Source organism: Cervus canadensis, chromosome 3 (genome assembly GCF_019320065.1).
Source record: "Cervus canadensis isolate Bull #8, Minnesota chromosome 3, ASM1932006v1, whole genome shotgun sequence".
NCBI classification, from domain to species: Eukaryota; Metazoa; Chordata; class Mammalia; order Artiodactyla; family Cervidae; genus Cervus; species Cervus canadensis.
The window spans coordinates 24513277-24534103 of record NC_057388.1 but is presented as its reverse complement, the minus strand read 5'-3'; the positions used below and the strand labels follow the sequence as shown (position 1 = coordinate 24534103).

Here is a 20827-nt window from a genome sequence, read left to right as displayed (position 1 = left end):
TGTATAGATGATAAGTACTTCTTAAAACTGCTATTTGATTTTAAATTAATCTGAAATACTTAAATAGCATGCAATTTAAATTTTATGCTAAATAGTAGAGAGAAATATGGAGGAAAGAACATTAGATTGAGAAGAAGATCTAAGTTCCAGATACGTTTCTGTAGGTTGCGTAGTGTGTCAGTGAGTTAGATAACTCATAGTTTTCTCATTCATCAGATATATCAAAGGGTTAGTGGTTATTAAGTTTGCTAGTTCTAATTTTTTTTCTGATTGTATATGCTTTTCCTCAGCAAATTAATGGTTGAGGCAGAGTGTGTAATTGGGCTATTGCTGGGAATTACTTTGATGGTTACCTAAGTCTTTGATTCCTTTTTGTGAATCTGAAATTTCTCTCCCACATTGTCTTCTTTTACTGTCTAGCTTTTCTAGGAAGGAAGTATTTGATTGTTCTTTGTTTAATCATATCCATTATCAGACTTGCCATTTTTCATTGTTGTTGCTATTACAATATTTGTCTCTCCCATCAGCTTATGGGTTACCTGTAGGCAGAAATTGTCTTCCTAGCTTTGTGTTCCTAGAATCTTTCATGGAGTTCACAGAACTTAATTTTTCATTTCCTTTGTCAGCTTATTTAGAGTCCTGCTAGGCTGTACCTAGAGCTTTAAAAATTTACATAATCCCCATAGCTAAAAAATAAACCTTTGGTTAGGAATTCTGCTCCTGAAATTTATCCTAAAGTGCTAATAAATAAGGTTATAACAATCTGATTTAAGACTACTAATGGCAATCTTGCTAATAATACTAAAAAAAAGAAAGCAATGTAAGTGTTCAGCATAGAGGCACAGATGCACTCATTTCACATGCTAGCAAGGTAATTCTCAAAATCCTTCAGGCTAGGCCTAAACAGTACATGAACCAAGAACCTCCAGATGTACGAGGAGGATTTAGGACAGGCAGAGGAACCAGAGATCAAATTGCCAACTTCCGTTGGATCATAGAAAAAGCAAGGGAATTCTAGAAAAACATCTACTTCTGCTTCATTGACTATGCTGAAACCTCTGTATGTGGATCACAACAAACTGTTGAAAATTCTTCAAGAGTTGGGAATACCAGACCACCTTACCTGCCTCCTGAGAGACCTGTATGCAGGTCAAGAAGCAATGGTTAGAACCGATTATGGTTCAAAATTGGGAAAGGAGTGTATCAAGGCTGTACATTGTCACTTGCTTATTTAATGTACATGCAAAGTACATCATGCAAAATGCTGGGCTGGATGAAGCTCAGGCTGGAATCTAGACTGCCTCAAGAAATATCAGTAACCTCAGATATGCAGATGACACCACCCTTATGGCAGAAAGTGAAGAGGAACTGAAGAACCTCTTGATGAAAGTAAAAGAGGAGAGTGCAAAAGCTGGCTTGAAACTCAACATTCAAAAAACTAAGATCATGGCATCCGGTCCCATCACTTCATGGCAGATAGATGGGGAAACAATGGAAACAGTGACAGACTTTATTTTCTTGGGCTCCAAAAATCACTGTGGATGGTCACTGCAACCATGAAATTAAAAGACACTTGCTTCTTGGAAGAAAAGCTGTGACAAATCTAGACAGCATATTAAAAAGTAGAAATATCAATTTGTTAACAAAAGTCTGTCTACTCAAAGCTGGTTTTTCCGGTAGTCATGTACAGATGTGTGAATTGGACTGTAAAGAAAGCTGAGAGCCAAATAATTCACGCTTTTGAACTGTGGTGTAGGAGAAGACTTTTGAGAGTCCCCTTGGACAGTAAGGACAGTCAATCCTAAAGGAAATCAGTCCTGAATATTCATTAGAAGGACTGATGCTGAAGCTGAAGCTGAAGCTCCAATACTTGGGCCACCTGCGAAGAGCTGACTCACTGGAAAAGACCCCGATGCTGGGAAAGATTGAGGGCAGGAGGATAAGAGGGTGACAGAGGATGAGATGGTTGGATGGCGTCACCAACTCAGTGGACATGAGTTTGAGCAAACTCTGGGAGATAGTAACAGACACGGAAGCCTGTTGTGCTACAGTCCATGGAGTCGCAGAGTCAGACAGGACTGAACAACTGAACAACAAAATAGAGGAATAGTTTAGGAATATTGATGCAATAAATACTATTTATACTATGATGATAGTATGTCTTTATGAATATGAAAAGATGTGTTTATTTTTTATGTGAAAAGGACAACTAAAAATGATGTGTGTGTAGATATCTATTCCTTTAAAAATAAATATATAAGTAATTATATGTTTATGAATGACTGTGATTCTGATAAGTTGTATACTGACTGAAATGTTAATAGAGAGGTCAGTCAGTTCAGTGGCTGAGTCCTGTCTGACTCTTTGCGACCCCATGAACTGCAGCACGCCAGGCTTCCCTGTCCATTACCAACTCGCAGAGCTTGCCCAAACTCATGTACATTGAAATGGTGATGCCATCCAACCATCTCATCCTCTGTTGTAATAGAGAGGTAGTATCCTGGAAATTTTAAGTTTTCTCTTTTGTTTGTTTCACTTTACTACAAGTATTGGTTATGTCATAAGTGATTTTTTAAGAAGTAGGATAAAGGTAAAATTTTAAAACGTTTAAGTAGTAAAGTAAGAGTAAATATCTTAAAAAAATTTTTTTTTGTAACACAAAAATGAATATCATATACTAACCTTAAAAATCAGTTTATAGTACTATATAACCTTACCTATAGTACAGAACAGGATGCAAGTTTATGAGAATATTACGGTTATCTCTCACTCATGGGGTTAGGAATTATTTTTATTTCTATTTTTCTTTAGTTTTCAATTTTTATTTTGCTGAGCTTATATTAATTGTATAATTAGTTACATGGTAAAAACATTTTTGAGGGACTTAACACATATTCAGAACAGAATTCAAGCCACCAGATTTTTACTTGTTCTCTGCATAGTTGGACTGGTACTATTATTATGTATGATGGTTGGGGTCTTTTTTATTTAAAACAGTGATTGATCACTATTGTGCTTTGCTGTAAAATATCAGAAAATATATTTAAAAGTGAAAAATATATCAATAAAGGATCTTTAGCTTGCTTTGTTGTCTGGTTTATTCTCTTGACATTATTTATGTGGAAAACCCTTTGCACATAGGTATTATAAAATTGGCTCAGTTCTTACTCTTTCTGCCAGGTAAATTTCATATTAACGATATCTAATTGTATAGTTTATTTTTATTTGAAAGGAAAAGTTTAGAGCAGTGTAGTAGTAACATATATCCTCCAAATGAAATGTTCATATTACCTAACAGAAGTTTTAAGTTTTTAAGTTGTTTCTAAAGATAGTATGGGCCAATTTGGATTATTTATCTCAAAATATATATTTTATATCTTTTGGGGACAAACTAGTTAATGGTAAACTGTTCTCTCTGACTGTGGAATAGTTTACTTAATTGGTTTATATTGTTATCCCCTACTAGAGCAGATTAGTGAGCAGCTGTTTACTTGTTTCTTAATGTATTAGAAAAATCAGGTCTTTAATAATTACTTCTTTTATTATTGAAGTAAAATTTATACAAAGTGAGAGACATCGCCAAGTAGTTATCTGAAGTTGTGTTATAATTTTGTACTTCTACTTGCACTATTTGAGAATGTGAAGACCAAATTTGGTCTCTGCACATTCTGATAGATATTTGGCATTTTCATTTTGTTATGGTTAACTTGCACATCCTTGATGACGAATGATTTTGAACATTTTTTCATGTGCTTATTGCCCCCCCACCCCCGCCAACTTCTTTTCGCCACAGTTCTCAACTTTGGCAATCACCAGTACTTGGACTGCTGTTTAGAATGGACAACCAAGTTGGCTACCTTTTCATAGTTCCCTTTACTGTTTTGTTTGGCTTAAATTTATTGACAGTCAGAGTCATTAGTTCCTTTACAACATTCTCAACTACCTTTCCACTCTCTCTCAGTTTATTATTTGCTTGGTGAAATCACATTCTGGTTAAATCCAACTTAATGTTCTACTCCATTCAATCTTAAATAGCAAGTGTCTGGAGAAGGATGAAATAACAGTTATTCATGTCATTACAGTGGTTCTGTTAAATTTATGTCAGAGAATGCCACTCTTAATGTTTAAAATCCAATAACTTTTCATTCCATTCACAGTGAAAGCCAAGCCATTTTCTAAACCCTGTCCTGCCTGCTTTTCCATTAGCACTCATCTCCCGTGCTCTTCGGCATTTCTTTGGTTTAGCTCTAGTCACCATGGCTGCCTTGCTGTCATCAGACATTCTGAGTGTGCTCTTTACTTCACAGTGTGCTAAATACCTTACTTACTTTGTTAATAGTCTGTGACCCAGGAGAATGTAAGTACCATGAGGAGAGATTTTCATTTTGTTTGAGGACAGTTGTGCCTGGCCCACGGTAGGTATTCAAGATTATGTTTTCACTTACGTGAATCTCCCTCCCATCTGTGTTTTAAATTTTATTTTCAGATCCGTGATTCTAATTGCAACTATGAGGCCTTTATGAACATTATTAAATTGAGTGACAATATTGGAGAGCTCGAAGCAGTCAGAGATAAAGCAGCAGAAGAATTACAGTATCTTCGATCTCTAGATACAGCTGGTGATGGTAAGTAATTTATTTAAGAATGTTTTACTTCTTTAACAATTACTGTGTATTCAAACAAAACTTTAATTTACCTAAATGTCATTTTATGTTATTAGTTGTTTTCACCTTAACTGAATCTGACTTTTATTATGCTAATATGTTCTGAGAATAAAGCACAATAGTTTTCTGAATGAGACTCTTATTATTGCAGTTATCGCTAAAGATAATTGACATAGTTTAATTTTAATTAAATAATCTCACTATAAAATTTCCAGTTATTTCTTTTTTAAATAAAATGATTGCTGTATTCATTGGTTATTATGTTAAATTACAGTAAGTGTATGTTTAAAGTATTTCACAAGTAACACTGTCACTTTACCTCATAATCAATTTATTTTTAGATATCAACACCATCAAAAATCAAATAAATAGCTTATTATTTGTGAAGAAAGTATGTGACTCAAGAATACAACGGTTGCAGTCAGGCAAAGTGAGTAAAATACTCTTGAATTAATATTTAACTATAGATAATTTCTTTTCATTCAAATATCCAGAAAATAACAAAAGGTCGAGTATTAACCAGTGTGGCATTTTACAGAAGAACTAAAAATTTAGAGAAAATTTATATTATACAATGTAGTAAGTATTTATTAAAACAAGCTAATGAGATTAAAATACTGCATGAAAAGTAAATTCTTTTTCTTGATTTATGCATTTATCTACTCATGTGTCATTTATTCAAAATTCAGCATTTATTGAATTTTGTACATTGGACACCATTTTAGATGGATCTAACAGATGGAAATCTCTCTCATGAAGCTTACATTTTCGTTGCAGAATCAGAAAATAAACCAATATATAAATTGATATATTATGTAAAAAATGGAAAAGTAAGTGAAATGTGAAAAAATAAAATGTAAAAAAAAAAAAACCTAAAATGTGAAAGAAAATAAGTAAAGCAAAGTAGGGTGGTAGAGAATGTCAGAGTGGCTTAGATAGGTGCTCAGAGATCTGGTGACATTTGAGCATAGAGAGATCTGAATAATATGAGAGACTCCTGTGGAATTTTTTTTTTCTTTTTTAAATCTTTCATGCAAAGGTGAGAGCAAATGTGAAGTCCCTGGAATAGGAACGTGCCTGGTCTTCCCTGGTAGCTCAGACGGTAAAGTGTCTGCCTACAATGTGGGAGACCCGGATTCAACCCCTGGGTCGGGAGGATCCCCTGGAGAAGGAAATGGCAACCCACTCCAGTATTCTTGCCTGGAAAATCCCTTGGACTAAGGATCCTGGTAGGCTACAGTCCATGGGGTCCTGAAGAGTCGGACACGACTGAGCGACTTCACTCATTGTGACTGGTGTGGAATGTATGATAGGATTTGTAGTAGGAATGAATTTAGAGAGGAACCTTAGGGGTTAGATCATACGTGGTTTTACCTTCCATAGTAAGATTTTTAAAAATCTGGCTGTGATAGAAATCCATTGGACATTCGCCCTGGCAAGTGACATAATCAGACTTATGAGGTAAAATGATTACTTGGGCTCTTTGTGATGAGTAGATTGTGGTGGAGTGGTGGAGACAAGAATGGAAACTAACAGATCATTTACACGACTCTTGTTTTTGTTTAGTAAGAGATGTCTGGGGGGGTTCATGTAAGAAGTTAATTGGAGACAGTATTTGCTAATGTGTTAAATGTGGGTTTAGAGAGAAAAAAGAATTCAAGGATGATTCCGAAGTTTTTTGGACTGAGCACCTGCATGAATAGTGTTGTTATTCACTAAAATGAGTAAAACTGAGGGAGGAGGAAGTTTGGAAGAGAGAATCAAGTTTTGAATGTTTTAGCTTGAGATCCCTGTTTGATGTTAAAGTAGACATTCTAATTGGTAAATTCAACTTCAAGGGAAATTTTGTGAATGAAATAAACTTTGAGAATCCTCAGGATTATCAGCTGCTTGTTTAAAGTTGAGAGATTGGATGAGATTACTTAAAAGAATGAGTTTAAGAAAGAAGATATCAAAGACTTTGTCCTGAGGCACTTCAGTTACTAGTGTTTAAGACGAAGTGAAAGATCTAGTCAAACAAACTGTAAATGACTGTTGAGATTGAAGGAAAGGAGTGTGATATCCTAGAAGCAAAGTATAGAAAATGCTGAAAAAGGTCAGAGATCAGGTGTATCACAGACTACTAATAAGTTGAGTAAAATGAAGATTTAGAATTGACTGTTGGGTTTGCCACAGGGGCATTATTGGTGATCCATGAGAGCATTTTGGTTGAATAGTGGAGAAAAACCCTGATGGGAGTCAGTCAGGAGAAAATGGGAAGAAATGAATTAGAAACAGTGATTATAGGTAGCTGTTTGGATGAGTTTCATTGTAAAAGAGAGCAGAGATTTGGGGCTTTGAAACAAATTTTTTACTACCTTTAGTTTTTAGTGTAATCACCTTTTTTATGCCTGTTTTCTATTGGAAATTGATTTGTGACTCTTTGGTCTTGTAATTTTGCAGTGTACTTAAATTCCTTAAGGAATAGAAGACTTATTTTTAAATTTTGAGTTTAGTTTGCTAGTTTAATTATAACTTACACATTATTTGAGGCCTATATTTGTCATAAATGTGTGTGCAGATGTATGTATGTCTGTCTTTGTTCAGTTAACTATATTTTAAAATGAATTTATATACGCATGTAAATTCAGAATAGAAGAATAATATGGTTTCACTTGTGATTGTTGTTTCTTTATCTAGTTACCCTACCTAGATCTTAAAGTTAGTGATGCTTGTGTCCAACTCTTTGCGAACCTATGGACCGTAGCCTGTCAGGCTCCTCTGTCCATGGGATTCTCAAGGCAAGAATACTGGAGTAGGTTTCCATGCCCTCCTCCAGGGGATCTTCCCCACCCAGGGAATGAACCCTCCTCTCTTATGTCTCTTGCATTGGCAGGCAGATTCCTTACTGCTGAGCCACCAGGGAAGCCCTTGGTGATCCTTAAGCATCATTATTTAAGTCTGTTTGCCTAAATAATTTTTGATACTGAATTCCTTTTAAAATTTAGAAATCTTGTTTGGAAGCTTGTCAATTCTGATTTGAATATGAAGCTTTACCTTTTTTAATAGCTCAAGACATAGCATGTATTCCTTTGGATGAAAATTCAGAATCTTCAGAGATAGAGGTTTTTTAACCATACTGCTCATCTTAAAATCTTAGAGATGCTTTATTCTTTTTATTACAAATAAAGTGATAGTGAATACTCTTCTCCATCCCATATCTATAGAGCTGCTGCTGGACAGAACCAAGAAGTGATAAAATCTGAGGAAGGAAGACTGAGATAGGGGAAGTCATGTGCTGGTGCTAGATTGCTTTGTTGTTGTTCAGTCGCTCAGTCGTGTCCAACTCTGTGACCCCATGGCCTGCAGCATGCCAGGTTTCCCTGTCCTTCACCATCTCCTAGAGTTTGCTCAAACTCATGTCCATCGAGTCAGTGATGCCATCCAGCCATCTCATCCTCTGTTGTCCCCTTCTCTTCCTGCCTTCTATCTTTCTCAGCATCAGGATCTTTTCCAGTTAGTTGACTCTTCCCATCAGATGGCCAAAGTATTGGAGCTTCAGCTTCAACATCAGTCCTTCTAATGAATATTCAGGATTGATTTCCTTTAGGATTGACTGATTTGATCTCCTTGCAGTCCAAGGGACTTTCAAGAGTCTTCTCCAACACCACAGTTTGAAAGCATCAGTTTTTTGGTGTTCAGCCTTTTTTATAGTCCAACTTTCACTACTGGAAAAACCATAGCTTTGACAATGTGGACCTTTGTCGACAGGGTGATGTCTCCGCTTTTTAATAGGCTGTCTAGGTTTATCATAGCTTTTCTTTCAAAAAAATTAAATTCTTTTAATTTCATGGCTGCAGTTACCTTCCACGGTGATTTTGGAGCACAAGAAAATAGTCTGTCAGTTTCCATTGCTTTCCCTTCTACTTGCCATGAAGTGATAGGACCGGATGCCATGATGTTAGTTTTTTGAATGTTGAGTTTTTAAGCCAGTTTTTTTACTCTCTTTCACCTTCATCAAGAGGCTCTGTAGTTCCTCTTCACTTTCTGCCATTAGGGTGGTGTCATCTGCATGTCTGAGATTACTTATATTTCTCCAGGAAGTCTTGATTTCAGCTTGAGCTTCATCCAGCCTAGCATTTTGCATGATGTCATCTGCATATAAGTTAAATAAGCAAGGTGACGGTGTACAGCCTTGATATACTCCTTTCCCAATTTTGAACCAGTCTGTTGTCCCATGACTGATGCTCACTGTTACTTCTTGACTACATACAGGTTTCTCAGGAGACAGGAAGGTGGTCTGATATTCCCATCTCTTGAAGAATTTTCCAGTTTGTTGTGATCCACACAGTCAGAGGCTTTAGCATAGTCGGTGAAGCAGAAGTAGATGTTTTTCTGGAATTTGCTCTTTTTCGATGATCCAGTGGATGTTGGCCATTTGATCTGCTTCCTCTGCCTTTTCTAAATCCAGCTTATACATCTGGAAATTCTTGTTTCACATACTGTTGAAGTCCAGCTTGAAGGATTTTAGCATTACTTTGCTAGTATGTGAAATGAGTGCAATTTGCAGTAGATTGCTTTACCCCAATAATTTCAAATCAGTAATCTCTTGTTGTTCTTATGTTCTTATATGAAGAGGAGATACTAATTACAAGAGAAGTTTTTTTCTCCTCTTTTCAAATCATCTTCCTTTTCCTTTATGTATCACCTATGCCTAATTTAGTATCTGCCCCTGAATAAGGCAGCCTTATCTAACTTTCAGAAAACCTGTGCATCTTTTTTTGAAAATAGAGGTTTGTGAGTATGGATTTGGAAATGCAGAGAAGCTGGTGGAAATCATTTGCAGAAACATTGTTGGTTTTTGTGGAAAGGGCATCAGACTTTGAGGACACTGATTCATTCTGACCAGCTTTGCTATCATAGGCAACTTTTCTGATCATCAATTTTCTTATCTGTTGAGTGGGATTGGTGATGTTTATCCAATAGGATTGCTGTGGAGATTTAATGAAGTAATATGTGTAATGCATCTAGCACAGTGCTGGATGTGTAGATTCTCTAAATTTTGAACCTGTTAAAAACTTTTTTCTCTATATATAGGTAGTTTCCTTGCTTTGAAGTTTATATAATTTACCATTTAGGTAGACTGAAAAGAAACACATTTTCTACAAAGATTCAGAATTTTTACCCAATTAGCAAATCTACTAGTTAGGAATATTTTATTTTTTTCTAGTAGGTAGACTTCATCCTGTACTTGAAAATATTGGGATTTGTTTATTCTTCAACATAATATCCCCTTTAGTCCCTATCATGTTCATTTTTGTTTGGAATGGGTAAAAATAGAGAATACATGAAAATACATTTAGGTTTATTTTTTGTTAGAAGAAATGAGTGCTTATTGTACGTTTAGTGTACGTTTAATAAGCAGCTCTTAAAATAACTCCAGGAAATTCAGTCAGCTGATACTTTTTATTGGTAACCCACCTGTACAAGAAAAGAAGACTTTATTCCATTTTAACTTAATTTTTTACGTCTATGTAAGGATCTTTAATGTAGTGAGTGGATAGATGAGATGTTAATCTGAAAAACTTTTATTTGTAGGAAATAAATACTGTGAAACTGGCAGCAAACTTTGGGAAGCTTTGCACAGTCCCCCTGGACAGCATTCTTGTAGACAATGTCGCACTGCAGTTTTTTATGGGTAGGTAAATCCATTTTATAAAAATAACATAACCCTCAAGTTTTTTATAATTGTATATATTGTTAAATTTTAAATACTTCATATTAGGCATGCCATATGTATCTCTCTTCCACTCCTCATTTTCCGAAATATCCCGCACTTTTTTTGGAAACCATAGGGACAGAGATTTGTTTGGTTTTAAGGAAATAAATGCTTACTGTAGTTCCAGTGTGCATTTGCTAATCTGCTTTTAAATAAACCCCAAGAGATTCTAGTATGAATTTTAATTATTTGAGAAAGAGACTTTGTCAGGAAAGCATGGTATATATAACCTGCTTGTATCAATTTTGTGCATGAACAGGGGAAGGGTCTTATTTTCATACCATTTTATATATAAATGTTTACTGATTTTATTAATGTTACATCAGAATTGCTTTTATCTAGGGGATATTTCCAGCAAAGCTCCCTGAGACTTCATATTCATGAACAAAAAGAAATGCATGGCTTGTTGAAGAGCCCAATCTTTATTTTTAATACATGTGGTATAATAGTAATACTATGACTAATAATTTTTATTGAGAATGGAAGCTGAATGTTGGTGAAGTAGTTTATTTCTGATGAAGCCTTCCCTGGCAGCTTTATTCCCAAGAGGTGTTTTCATGAAAAATCAGATGTTTTTTAAAATGTACTTCCGTTTCTTTTTTCTGCATAATTGGTCTCTTCAGCTTAACCAATTTATGATATGACGTTTTTTTAACCTCCAGTATTTTCTAAACATGTTCAAAATGCAGAGTTTTAAGTATTTAAAACTTTCAAATACTATCTTTCTTAACTTGTCTTACAGCTGTATGCTCAAAACTCTGTGACTTTAATATCTCTGTTGTTATGGATTTTGTTTGGTAGACTACATGCAGCAAACTGGAGGTCAGGCACATCTCTTCTTTTGGATGACAGTGGAAGGATACCGTGTCACAGCCCAACAGCAGCTAGAAGTTTTATCAAGTCGTCAGAAAGATGGAAAACATCAAACCAACCAAACCAAAGGTCTTTTAAGAGCAGCTGCTGTTGGAATTTATGAACAGTATTTATCAGAAAAGGTGAGGATATACTTTGATTTATTTGAGAATACATTTTGTTTTCTTCCTTGACAGTGTCATTAATAATGGTAGATTATTAATAATTGAAATTAATAATGATGCTGCCAAAGAAGATGATAATGATTTGTAGTACTTGTAAATATCCATTGTTCATGCTGCTATGCACAACTGCCTTACATTGCCTTGTTTTATACTGATAATAGCTTTTGTATATTATTCTCATTGTATAGGTGAAGAAATTGATTAAATTAGAAAATTGAATTAACTTGTCCAGGGTCATGTGGATACTAAATAACAGAGTTAAGATTCAGGGTCACACAACTTTAGATAATAGGAAGTAAGAGGTAAACCTTGAAAACAGTAAAACAGAGCTGGAGTGGTTATACTAATATTAGATCATAGATTTTAAGACAGAAAATGTTACTAGAGAAACAAGGGACATTTTATAGTAGAAGGGTCAGTTGATCAGGATGATAAAACAGCAGAGCCCACACATACATGAAGCACAAACTGACAGAACTGAGGGAGAAATAGACAATTCAGCAGTAACAGTTGGAGACTTCAGTCCTCTCAAAACTGGTAAAACAGTTAGATAGAAAATGACCAAGGAGGTACAAGAATTGAACAATACTTTAGACCAATTAGACCAAATACATCTGTAGAATACTTCTCCTAACAACAGTGTTATTTTCAAGCATACACATGGAGCATTCTCCAGGATAGGTCATGCTGCTGCTTCTGCTAAGTCACTTCAGTCGTGTCTGACTCTGTGCAACCCAGTGGATGGCAGCCCACCAGGCTCCTCTGTCCACAGGATTCTTCAGACAAGAATACTGGAGTGGGTTGCCATTTCCTTTTCCAGGAAAGATCATAAGTTAGGCCATAAAACAACTCATTTTAGAGGCATTAAAATTACATATAAATATGTTAGTTTCTCATAGTAGAATTAATTAGAAATCAAGAACAAAAGGGATTTGAGGAAATTTATAAATACTTGAAAATCAAGCAACATATTTCTAAATAGTATCTGTGTCAAAAACTTCAGAAAGAAATTAGAAAATATTTTCAATTGAATGAAAATGAAAAAAACAATGCATCAAAATTTATGGGATGCGGTTAAAGAAGTGTGTAGAGGGAAATGTGTAGCTTTAAATGCCTGATTAGAAAGAAAGAAAGATGTCACATCAGCAATATACATTTCCCTCTTAAAAATCTAGAAAAAGAAAAGCACAACAAATCTAAGCAAACAGAAGGAAGGAAATAGTAAAGATCAAAATGGAAATCAGTGAAATAGGAAACAGAAAGACAATAGTGAAAAATCAGTAGTACAATCAAAAGTTGTAAAATGAACGATGAAATTTAGAAACCTTTAGCTCGGTTGGCCAATAAAAAAAGATACAGATCACCAGAATCATAAATGAAGGAGGAAGCATCACCACTGACTATAGAAATTAAAAGGACTACAGGGAAATACTATTGTTGTTCAGTCGCTAAGTTGTATCCAACTCTGTTATGAATGACCCCATAGACTGTAGCCGGCCAGGCTCCTCTGTCCATGGGATTTCCCAGGCAAGAATACTGGAATGAGTTGTGATTTCCTTCTCCAGGGGATCTTCCCAACCCAGGTGTCGAACCCTGTATTGACAGGTGGATTCTTCACCACTGAGCCACCCGGGATGCCCCGTAAGGAAGTATTACGAACAACTTTATGACAACAGATTAGACGATTTAGATGAAATGGACACATTTCTGGGGATACACTGATTGTCAGACTGACTCAGGAAGAATAGGAAATAGAGTAAATAAATTTAATTAATAATTAAAAATCATCTTTCAAAGAAAAGCCCAGGCCTAAATGGCTTTACTAGTGAATTCTGTCATATATTTCAAGAAGAAATAATACCAGTATTTCACAAACTCTTCCAGAAAACAGAGAAAAAGGAAACACTTTACAACTCATTTTATGAATTTAGTGTTATTCTCACATCAAAGACAAAGACATCATTTAGAAAACTACAGACTGATGTACCTCATGAATATGGACAAAAGTCCTCAAGATTCACACTCCAGTATTTTTAATGACTATATACTATAATACCTTTTAATTCATACTTATTAGCACAGAATTGTATTTTAATTTTAAGTATATATATTATTTGGAAACCACTCATTTGTGCATTTGCTTACATTTTTGCCTTATGAAATATATTGTATTTAAAAGAGTACGCAGTTTTAAGAATAATAGTATAACAAATGCCTTTATACACTCCATTCAGCTTTAGAAGTAGAACGTCCGGTATATTTTAAATTGCTTCCCTTGTGGTACAGCTGGTAAAGAATCCACCTGCAATGCGGGACACCTGGGTTGGAAACATTCCCTGGAGGCTACCCACTCCAGGATTCGGATCTGCAGAACTCCATGGACTGTATAGTCCGTGGGGTCGCAAAGGGTCGGACACGACTGAACTACTTATCTGTATTTTAAAAGATCCCTATGTTATCCTTTGCCTGGCCTTACTTTCTTGCTTTCTGATGAAGCCAGTTTTCTCTAATTATTCACTTACTTTCACATACAGTTTTCCTGTACCTGTATGTTCTAAATAATACTACTGTTTCAGCTTTATGAGATTTTGACATTACAAAAATGTCAGGAGAGATAGCTTTAGACATTTGCCTTCCAGATGGCTGTCATTGTTGCCAGCAGTAGAAAAGATGCCATTGTTGGCAGTAATCATATTTTTTAAAGCATGGGACAAGAATAATATCCATCTTTCATTTGAAAATATATCAAGAATGTGTGTGGCGAAAAGAATTAAGTAAACAAATTTATATGATTTTTCTCTAAAACTATTGAATGATTTTTGAAGGGACTAAAATTAACCTTGAAATAGATGTATGGAACTGAGTACGTGTAGGCTATAGCAAGAACTCATACAATGAAGAAAATAACTCATTTTTTGGAAATAAAGCTATTGAGAACTCAAATATCACCAGAAAGGAACAGCCAGCTTAAACACAGTTTTCTCACTTTCTTTAATAAAACTATAATTTCTTTGGAATGCTCCTTTATTCTCACACGTTTAAATGATCTATGCGTTTTAGAACCATTTTCCTTGAAAAGGAGAGGTTGTTAACTTATGACATCCATTATGCTTTGAAGTACTTAAAAAATAGGCATTTTAGACATGGGCAACTTGTATGATGAATTCATAGATGCAGAGAACCTGATTGACAAACAGCTGGTCTACCAAACAAACCTGGAGATACGAAGTTGATAGACGCTTTTTTGGGAAAGCTGGAAACAAATCCCTGTAGATTAAAATCCCGTTATTCTTTGCCTAAATAATTTTATTGAAAGGATATTTCACCTGGTGTCATGACATTGCAGTGGTAAGAGAAATAAATATGATAAAGGCTCAAGAGCAGAGCCGAAAGTCATAGTGAATTTTATTTTATAGTTGATTGTATTTAGTTATACCACTGTATAAAATAAAGGATTGTCCTGAAAGCTGCAGGCAGATCAGAAAAGTATTGTTTAAAAAGGCACACAAAAATTCCCTACAAGATCATAGAATAAAAGGTAAATGTAATTGTTTATTTTTTATTAAATATAGATGTATCTATTTATTAGTCCTATTATGTGTATAATCTTTTAAAAAGTCTTAGATTTATATATTTTAAGAATAAACAGTGGTACTGCCTACCAATTTTAAATTTAGATTAAAAGTTTAAAAAATGTTAAAATAAGTTTCTGTATCAGAGAACAGGAATATTATTAAGTATATTGTTTTGTTTTCTCAAACATATTTTTTGATCAGTCCTGTTAATTTTCAGTTGCCACTGTTAACTAGTCATTTTGTTTAAATAACTACATTTGTGTAATATGGAAGTAAACAATACAGACTAATAGATAATTTTGGAAAAAACATGCAATTTTTGTATTTTTATGTTAAAGTAATAGCATATGTGCAAATATTTCTCCTGTATTACCGTTCTTTTTTTTAAAAGGGACTTGGTTAGTTATGCCCAACGTTAGCTCTCTGAAAGTATTGCTTACCGTATTCCAAGGATAAGGCTTAATCTAATTCTGTGTACCTGAGATTATAGAAAAAATTAAGCTAGATAAATTGCAAATGTTATTTTCAAATTTGTCTCTTATTTCCTAGAAACTGAGTGTAGTGAGCTCAGAGGGCACATGAAAGGACAGAAACTACCTTAAATCATGTTCCTCTCTGATCTTTGTCGAATAGTTGAAGCTGTTGAGTTCTTCTGTTGTTACTTCAGGGTGAGAGGGGTGGGGGGGAAGGGAACACCACACCCATACACAAACAAGTAATAGGTAAGTGTCCTTTTCTTCTTCCTCCAAAAACCCCCTCACAAGAACCAAAAAAGTACCACCACACTACCTCCCTGAGTTTGCTTCTAAGAGTGTTGAATTAACAAGGGGACATTAGAAGTTGTATAGCCCTTATGCTGCACATTCATACCCTCCTGTTTACTTACTTAAAAAAATTTTTTTTAAAATTTTGTTCAAGAATGGTTGGTACGTAGTATTGTGTTAATTTCTGCTGTATAGCGAAGTGATTCATTTACACATGCACACATTCCTTTTCATATTTTTCTCCATTATGGTTTTTCACAGAGTATCGAGTGTGGTTCCTGGGCTATACAGTAGGACCTCGTTGTTTATCATTGTATATATACTAGTGTGCATCTGTTAATCCCAAGCTTCCATTCCATCCCTCCTGCATCCTCTCTCCCCCTTGGCAGTCTCCGGTCTCTTCTCTGTGTTTATGAGTCTGTTTCTCTTCTGTGAAGTGAGGTCGCTCAGTTGTGTCCAACTCTTTGCAACTCTGTAGCCTACCAGGCTCCTTGATCCATGGGATTTTCCAGGCAAGATTACTGGAGTGGGTTGCCATTTCATTCTCCAGGGGATCTTCCCGACCCAGGGATCAAACCCGGACCTCCCGCATTATAGGCAGACGCTTTACCATTTGAGCCACCAGGGAATAAGTTCATTTGTGTCGTGTTTTACATTGTGCGTATAAGTGATACGGTAATTTGTCTTTCTCTTTCTTACTTACTTCGCTTAGTATGATAATCTCTAGGTCTATCCATGCTGCTGCATATGACTTTATTTCATTCCTTTTTATGGCTGAGAAATACTCCATTGTGTATGTACCACGTCTTTATCCTTTCCTCTCTCGTTGAACGTGAGGTTGTTTCTGTGCCTTGGGTGTTGTGAATAGTTCTACTTTGAACATGAGAGTGCATTTATCTTTAAATTACAGTTTTGTCTGGATGTATGCCCAGAATACTTACATACTTTTTCTTCTCTTGATTTATATATTTCTGTTCCTTAGATAGTCTAATAGATAGCATAGAGAAATTGCTTAAACAATGCATTCTTTTGGTACTGTCTCTAAAAGTTACCATCATTTAATCACTCATTTATTCTCCATAGCCTTCAGACTTAAAAATACAAAGGTTAACATGCTGAAGAATGTCTGTAGTATCTGTCACATTATGCACCTTGAGATGAAAGTTATTGAAACAAAATAACTTTTCAAATTTTTTTCTGTCCCTTATCATGCTGATACTTTGCTGCAGTATTATAAAACTGAATTAGGATAAAGACAGTCGCTTTTAAGTGCCATTCAGAAGGATTGTTTCTGGTGTTAAATGATAAGTAGCAACGTGGCATACTCTTGACATTTCATTAAGTGCGCATCGAGGACTCCTGAGCGCTCAGCACTGATGCGTGGTGAGTGTCTCCTGTGAGCTGGACACACACGCCTTATGCAGCCCTCTCTTCTCCTCACAGTAATCACATGCAGTGTTTATCTCCATCTTACAGCGTGAGTAAGTTAAGCCTTGTGACAGGAAACTTGCTCAGCAAAAGTTAGGGTTTAAATCCACGTTTGTCTAACAAGTCTACCGTGTAGTAAGTACCTCATGGCCAGAAAAATACTAGCTCTGATTTCAGCCTTTAAACATCAAGGTGTCATATACAAACCAAGGATTTTTTTTGCAGTTACTTTTAGTACTATGATTCCATTATTTAATTGTCCTACTTCGGCTCCCTGATGCAAAGAGCCAACTCAGCGGAAAAGACCCTGATGCTGGGAAAGATTTGAGGGTAGGAGGAGAAGGGAGCGACAGGATGAGATGGTTGGATGGCATCACTGACTCAGTAGACATGACTTTGAGCAAACTTAGGGAGATAGTGAAGGACAGGGAAGCCTACCATGCTGCAGTCCATGGGGTTGCAGAGTCGGACATGACTGGGTGACTGAACAACAAATTATTTAATTCTCCTACTATGATGGCTTAACTTGTATTTAGAAATTTCAAAGATCAGTGCTACTTGTGTTTTTCTCTGTCAGGCATCTCCAAGAGTTACTGTTGATGATTATTTGGTAGCAAAATTAGCAGATACTTTGAATCATGAAGATCCAACCCCTGAAATCTTTGATGACATTCAAAGGAAGGTATTATGTACAACATTTATCATTATATCTTTTTTGAAAACAATATATATGTCTATATGCTTGTAATTTGTCTGTAAAAGGTTACTGAAATGTTATGAAAGTACAGTGTGATAACTAAAAAGATGTGTTATGGTAATAATGTTTCACAAAGTAGCCAGTTTTTCTTTGCTTATTTACTGTAAAAATGCGGAAAATCCCTATGCTGGGTTGTTTACTTTGAATCTGGCTAAAGTGACAGATACAGATTCTAGAATTTTATGAATAGATGATGTATAAATAACAGATTCATTATTTTAATATGTGCTTTGAGCCTTTGTGTATTTGGATTTGTTTCTTAGAGGACACGACTTTGTAGAGCACTATATATAACTGCTCTCCTGTGACTTGTTTTGCAGTAGGACCCTTTTCAGTATAATTTAGATTCTAGAGGGGCCAGAAAAATATCTCTAGTTGTGACATAGTCTTATTACTGACATCTTATAAATATGGAGCCTATAATTCGTTGGAGTAATACCTTTGTCTAGCTTTTGTTGAAATCTCTTTTTTTTTTTTGGTGGAGATTACTACATTATTTGTATTAATGATTGAATATCTTGATTTATTTCAATAAGGTGTATGAATTGATGCTTCGAGATGAAAGATTTTATCCTTCCTTCAGACAGAATGCACTTTATGTGCGCATGTTAGCTGAACTGGATATGTTAAAAGATCCTAGTTTCAGAGGATCAGATGATGGTGATGGAGGTAAGGTAGCATACATTGTACATTTATCCGTGTATATATGTATATTCCTGTGTATATTCTGCTTACCAAAGGAAATCCTTTAAAATAGCATAAAAATGTTCTTAAAGCTGAAATATAAATTGTAATATATTTTTAAGTCCATGAATAAATGATGAAGTTTACTTACTATACTAAATTAAAATGTTAAAATCTGATAACAAATTAGAACATAACTGTTAAGCCTAGAATTCCTTTTTTATGTATTTATTCATTTTTCAGTCGAAGGATAATTCCTTTATAGAATTTTGTTGTTTTCCACCAGACATCAACAAGAATCAGCTGTAGGTGCACCTGTGTCCCCTCCCTCCCAAACTCCCTCTCATCTCCTTCCTCATCCCACCCTTCCAGATTGTTACAGAGCCCCTGTTTGTGAGTTTTACAGAAAATTCCCATTGGCCCTCTTATTTTACATGTGGTATTGTAAGTTTCCATGTTACTCTCTCCATACGCCTCACCCTCTCTCTCCTCCCCTCCCCCTGTGTTTCTAAGTCTGTTCTCTATGTCTGTTTCTCCGTTGCTGCCCTGAAAATAAATTCACTGGTACCATCTTTCTAGATTCCATATATATGTGTTAGTATATGATATTTATATTTCTCTTTCTGACTTACTTGACTCTGTATAATAAGCTCTAGGTTTGTCCACCTCATTAGAACTGACTCAAATGCATTCTTTTTCATGTCTGAGTAATATTGCATTGTATTCATGTACCACAGTGTCTGTATCAGTTCATCTGTCGATGGACGTCTAGGTTGCTTCCATCTTCTAGCTATTGTAAATAGTGCTCCAGTGAACCTTGAGTTCCGTGTATCTTTTTCAGTTTTGGTTTCCTCAGGGTGTACGCCTAGTAGTGGGATTGCTGGGTCACATGGTGGTTTTATTCCTAGTTTTTAAAGGAATCTCCATACCGTCTTCCATACTGGCTGTGTCAGTTTACATTCCCACCAGCAGTACAAGGATTCCCTTTTCTCCACATCCTCTACAACATTTATTGTTTGTAGACTTTTTGATGATGACCATTCTGACTGGTGTGAGGTGATATCTCATTGTAGTTTTGATTTGCATTTCTCTAATAATGAGTGGAGTTGAGCATCTTTTCATGTGTTTGTTAGTCATCGGTATGTCTTCTTTGGAGAGATGTCTGTTTAGGTCTTTTCCCCACTTTTTGATTGGGTTTTGTTTTTCTGGCATTGAGTTGTATGAACTGCTTGTATATTTTGGAAATTAATCCTTTGTCAGTTGGTTTCTTTGCTATTATTTTCTCCCACTCTGAGGGTTGTCTTTTCATCTTGTTTGTCATTTCCTTTGCTGTGCAAAAACTTTTAAGTTTAATTAGGTCTCACTTGTTTATTTTTATTTTGTTTCCATTGCTCTAGGAAGTGGGTCATAGAGGATTTTGCTTTGATTTATGTCATTGAATGTTCTGTTATGTTTTCCTCTGAAAGTTTTGTAGTTTCTGGTCTTACATTTAGGTCTTTAATCCATTTTGAATTTATCTTTGTGTATGGCATTAGGAAGTGTTCTAATTTCACTCTTTTACACGTAGCTGTCCAGTTTTCCCAGCACCACTATTGAAGAGGTTATCTTTGCCCCATTGTATATTCTTGCCTTCTTAGTCAAAAATAAGGTGCCCGTATGTGCATGGGTTTATCTCTGGGCTCTCTGTCATGTTCCATTGGTCTGTATTTCTTTTTGTGCCAGCACCATACTGTCTTGATGACTGTAGCTTTGTAGTATAGACTGAAGTCAGGAAGGTTGATTCCTCCAGCTCCATTCTTCTTTCTCAAGACTGCTTTGGCTATTTGGGGTCTTTTGTGTTTCCATATTAATTGTGAAATTTTTTGTTTTAATTCTGTGAAAGATGTTGTTGGTAATTTGATAGGGATCTCTGTGAATCGGTAGATTGCATTTGGTAGTATAGTCATTTTCACAATATTTATTCTTCCAACCCAGGAACTTGGTATATCTCTCCTTCTGTTTAATGTTGTCTTTGATTTCTTTCATCATTATAATTTTCCATATACAGTTCTTTTGTCTCCTTAGGTAGGCTTATTCCCAGAAATTTCATTCTTTTTGTTGCAGTGGTAAATGGGATTGATCCCTTAATTTCTCTTTCTAATTTTTCATTATTAGTATATA

General features: G+C 35.3%; 1 protein-coding gene across 3 annotated transcripts in view; it reads left to right on the top strand.

Moving 5' to 3' along the window:
• Nucleotides 1-20827, top strand: part of SNX13 (sorting nexin 13) — a 153203-nt gene that overhangs the window by 79730 nt on the left and 52646 nt on the right. For all 3 annotated transcript variants that reach the window (XM_043462781.1, XM_043462782.1, XM_043462783.1), the window contains 6 exons: nucleotides 4487-4625; nucleotides 5006-5094; nucleotides 10242-10341; nucleotides 11224-11417; nucleotides 17804-17908; nucleotides 18520-18652. In XM_043462781.1, the coding sequence (XP_043318716.1) occupies nucleotides 4487-4625; nucleotides 5006-5094; nucleotides 10242-10341; nucleotides 11224-11417; nucleotides 17804-17908; nucleotides 18520-18652 (760 nt within the window). The remainder of the gene's footprint in view (nucleotides 1-4486; nucleotides 4626-5005; nucleotides 5095-10241; nucleotides 10342-11223; nucleotides 11418-17803; nucleotides 17909-18519; nucleotides 18653-20827) is intronic.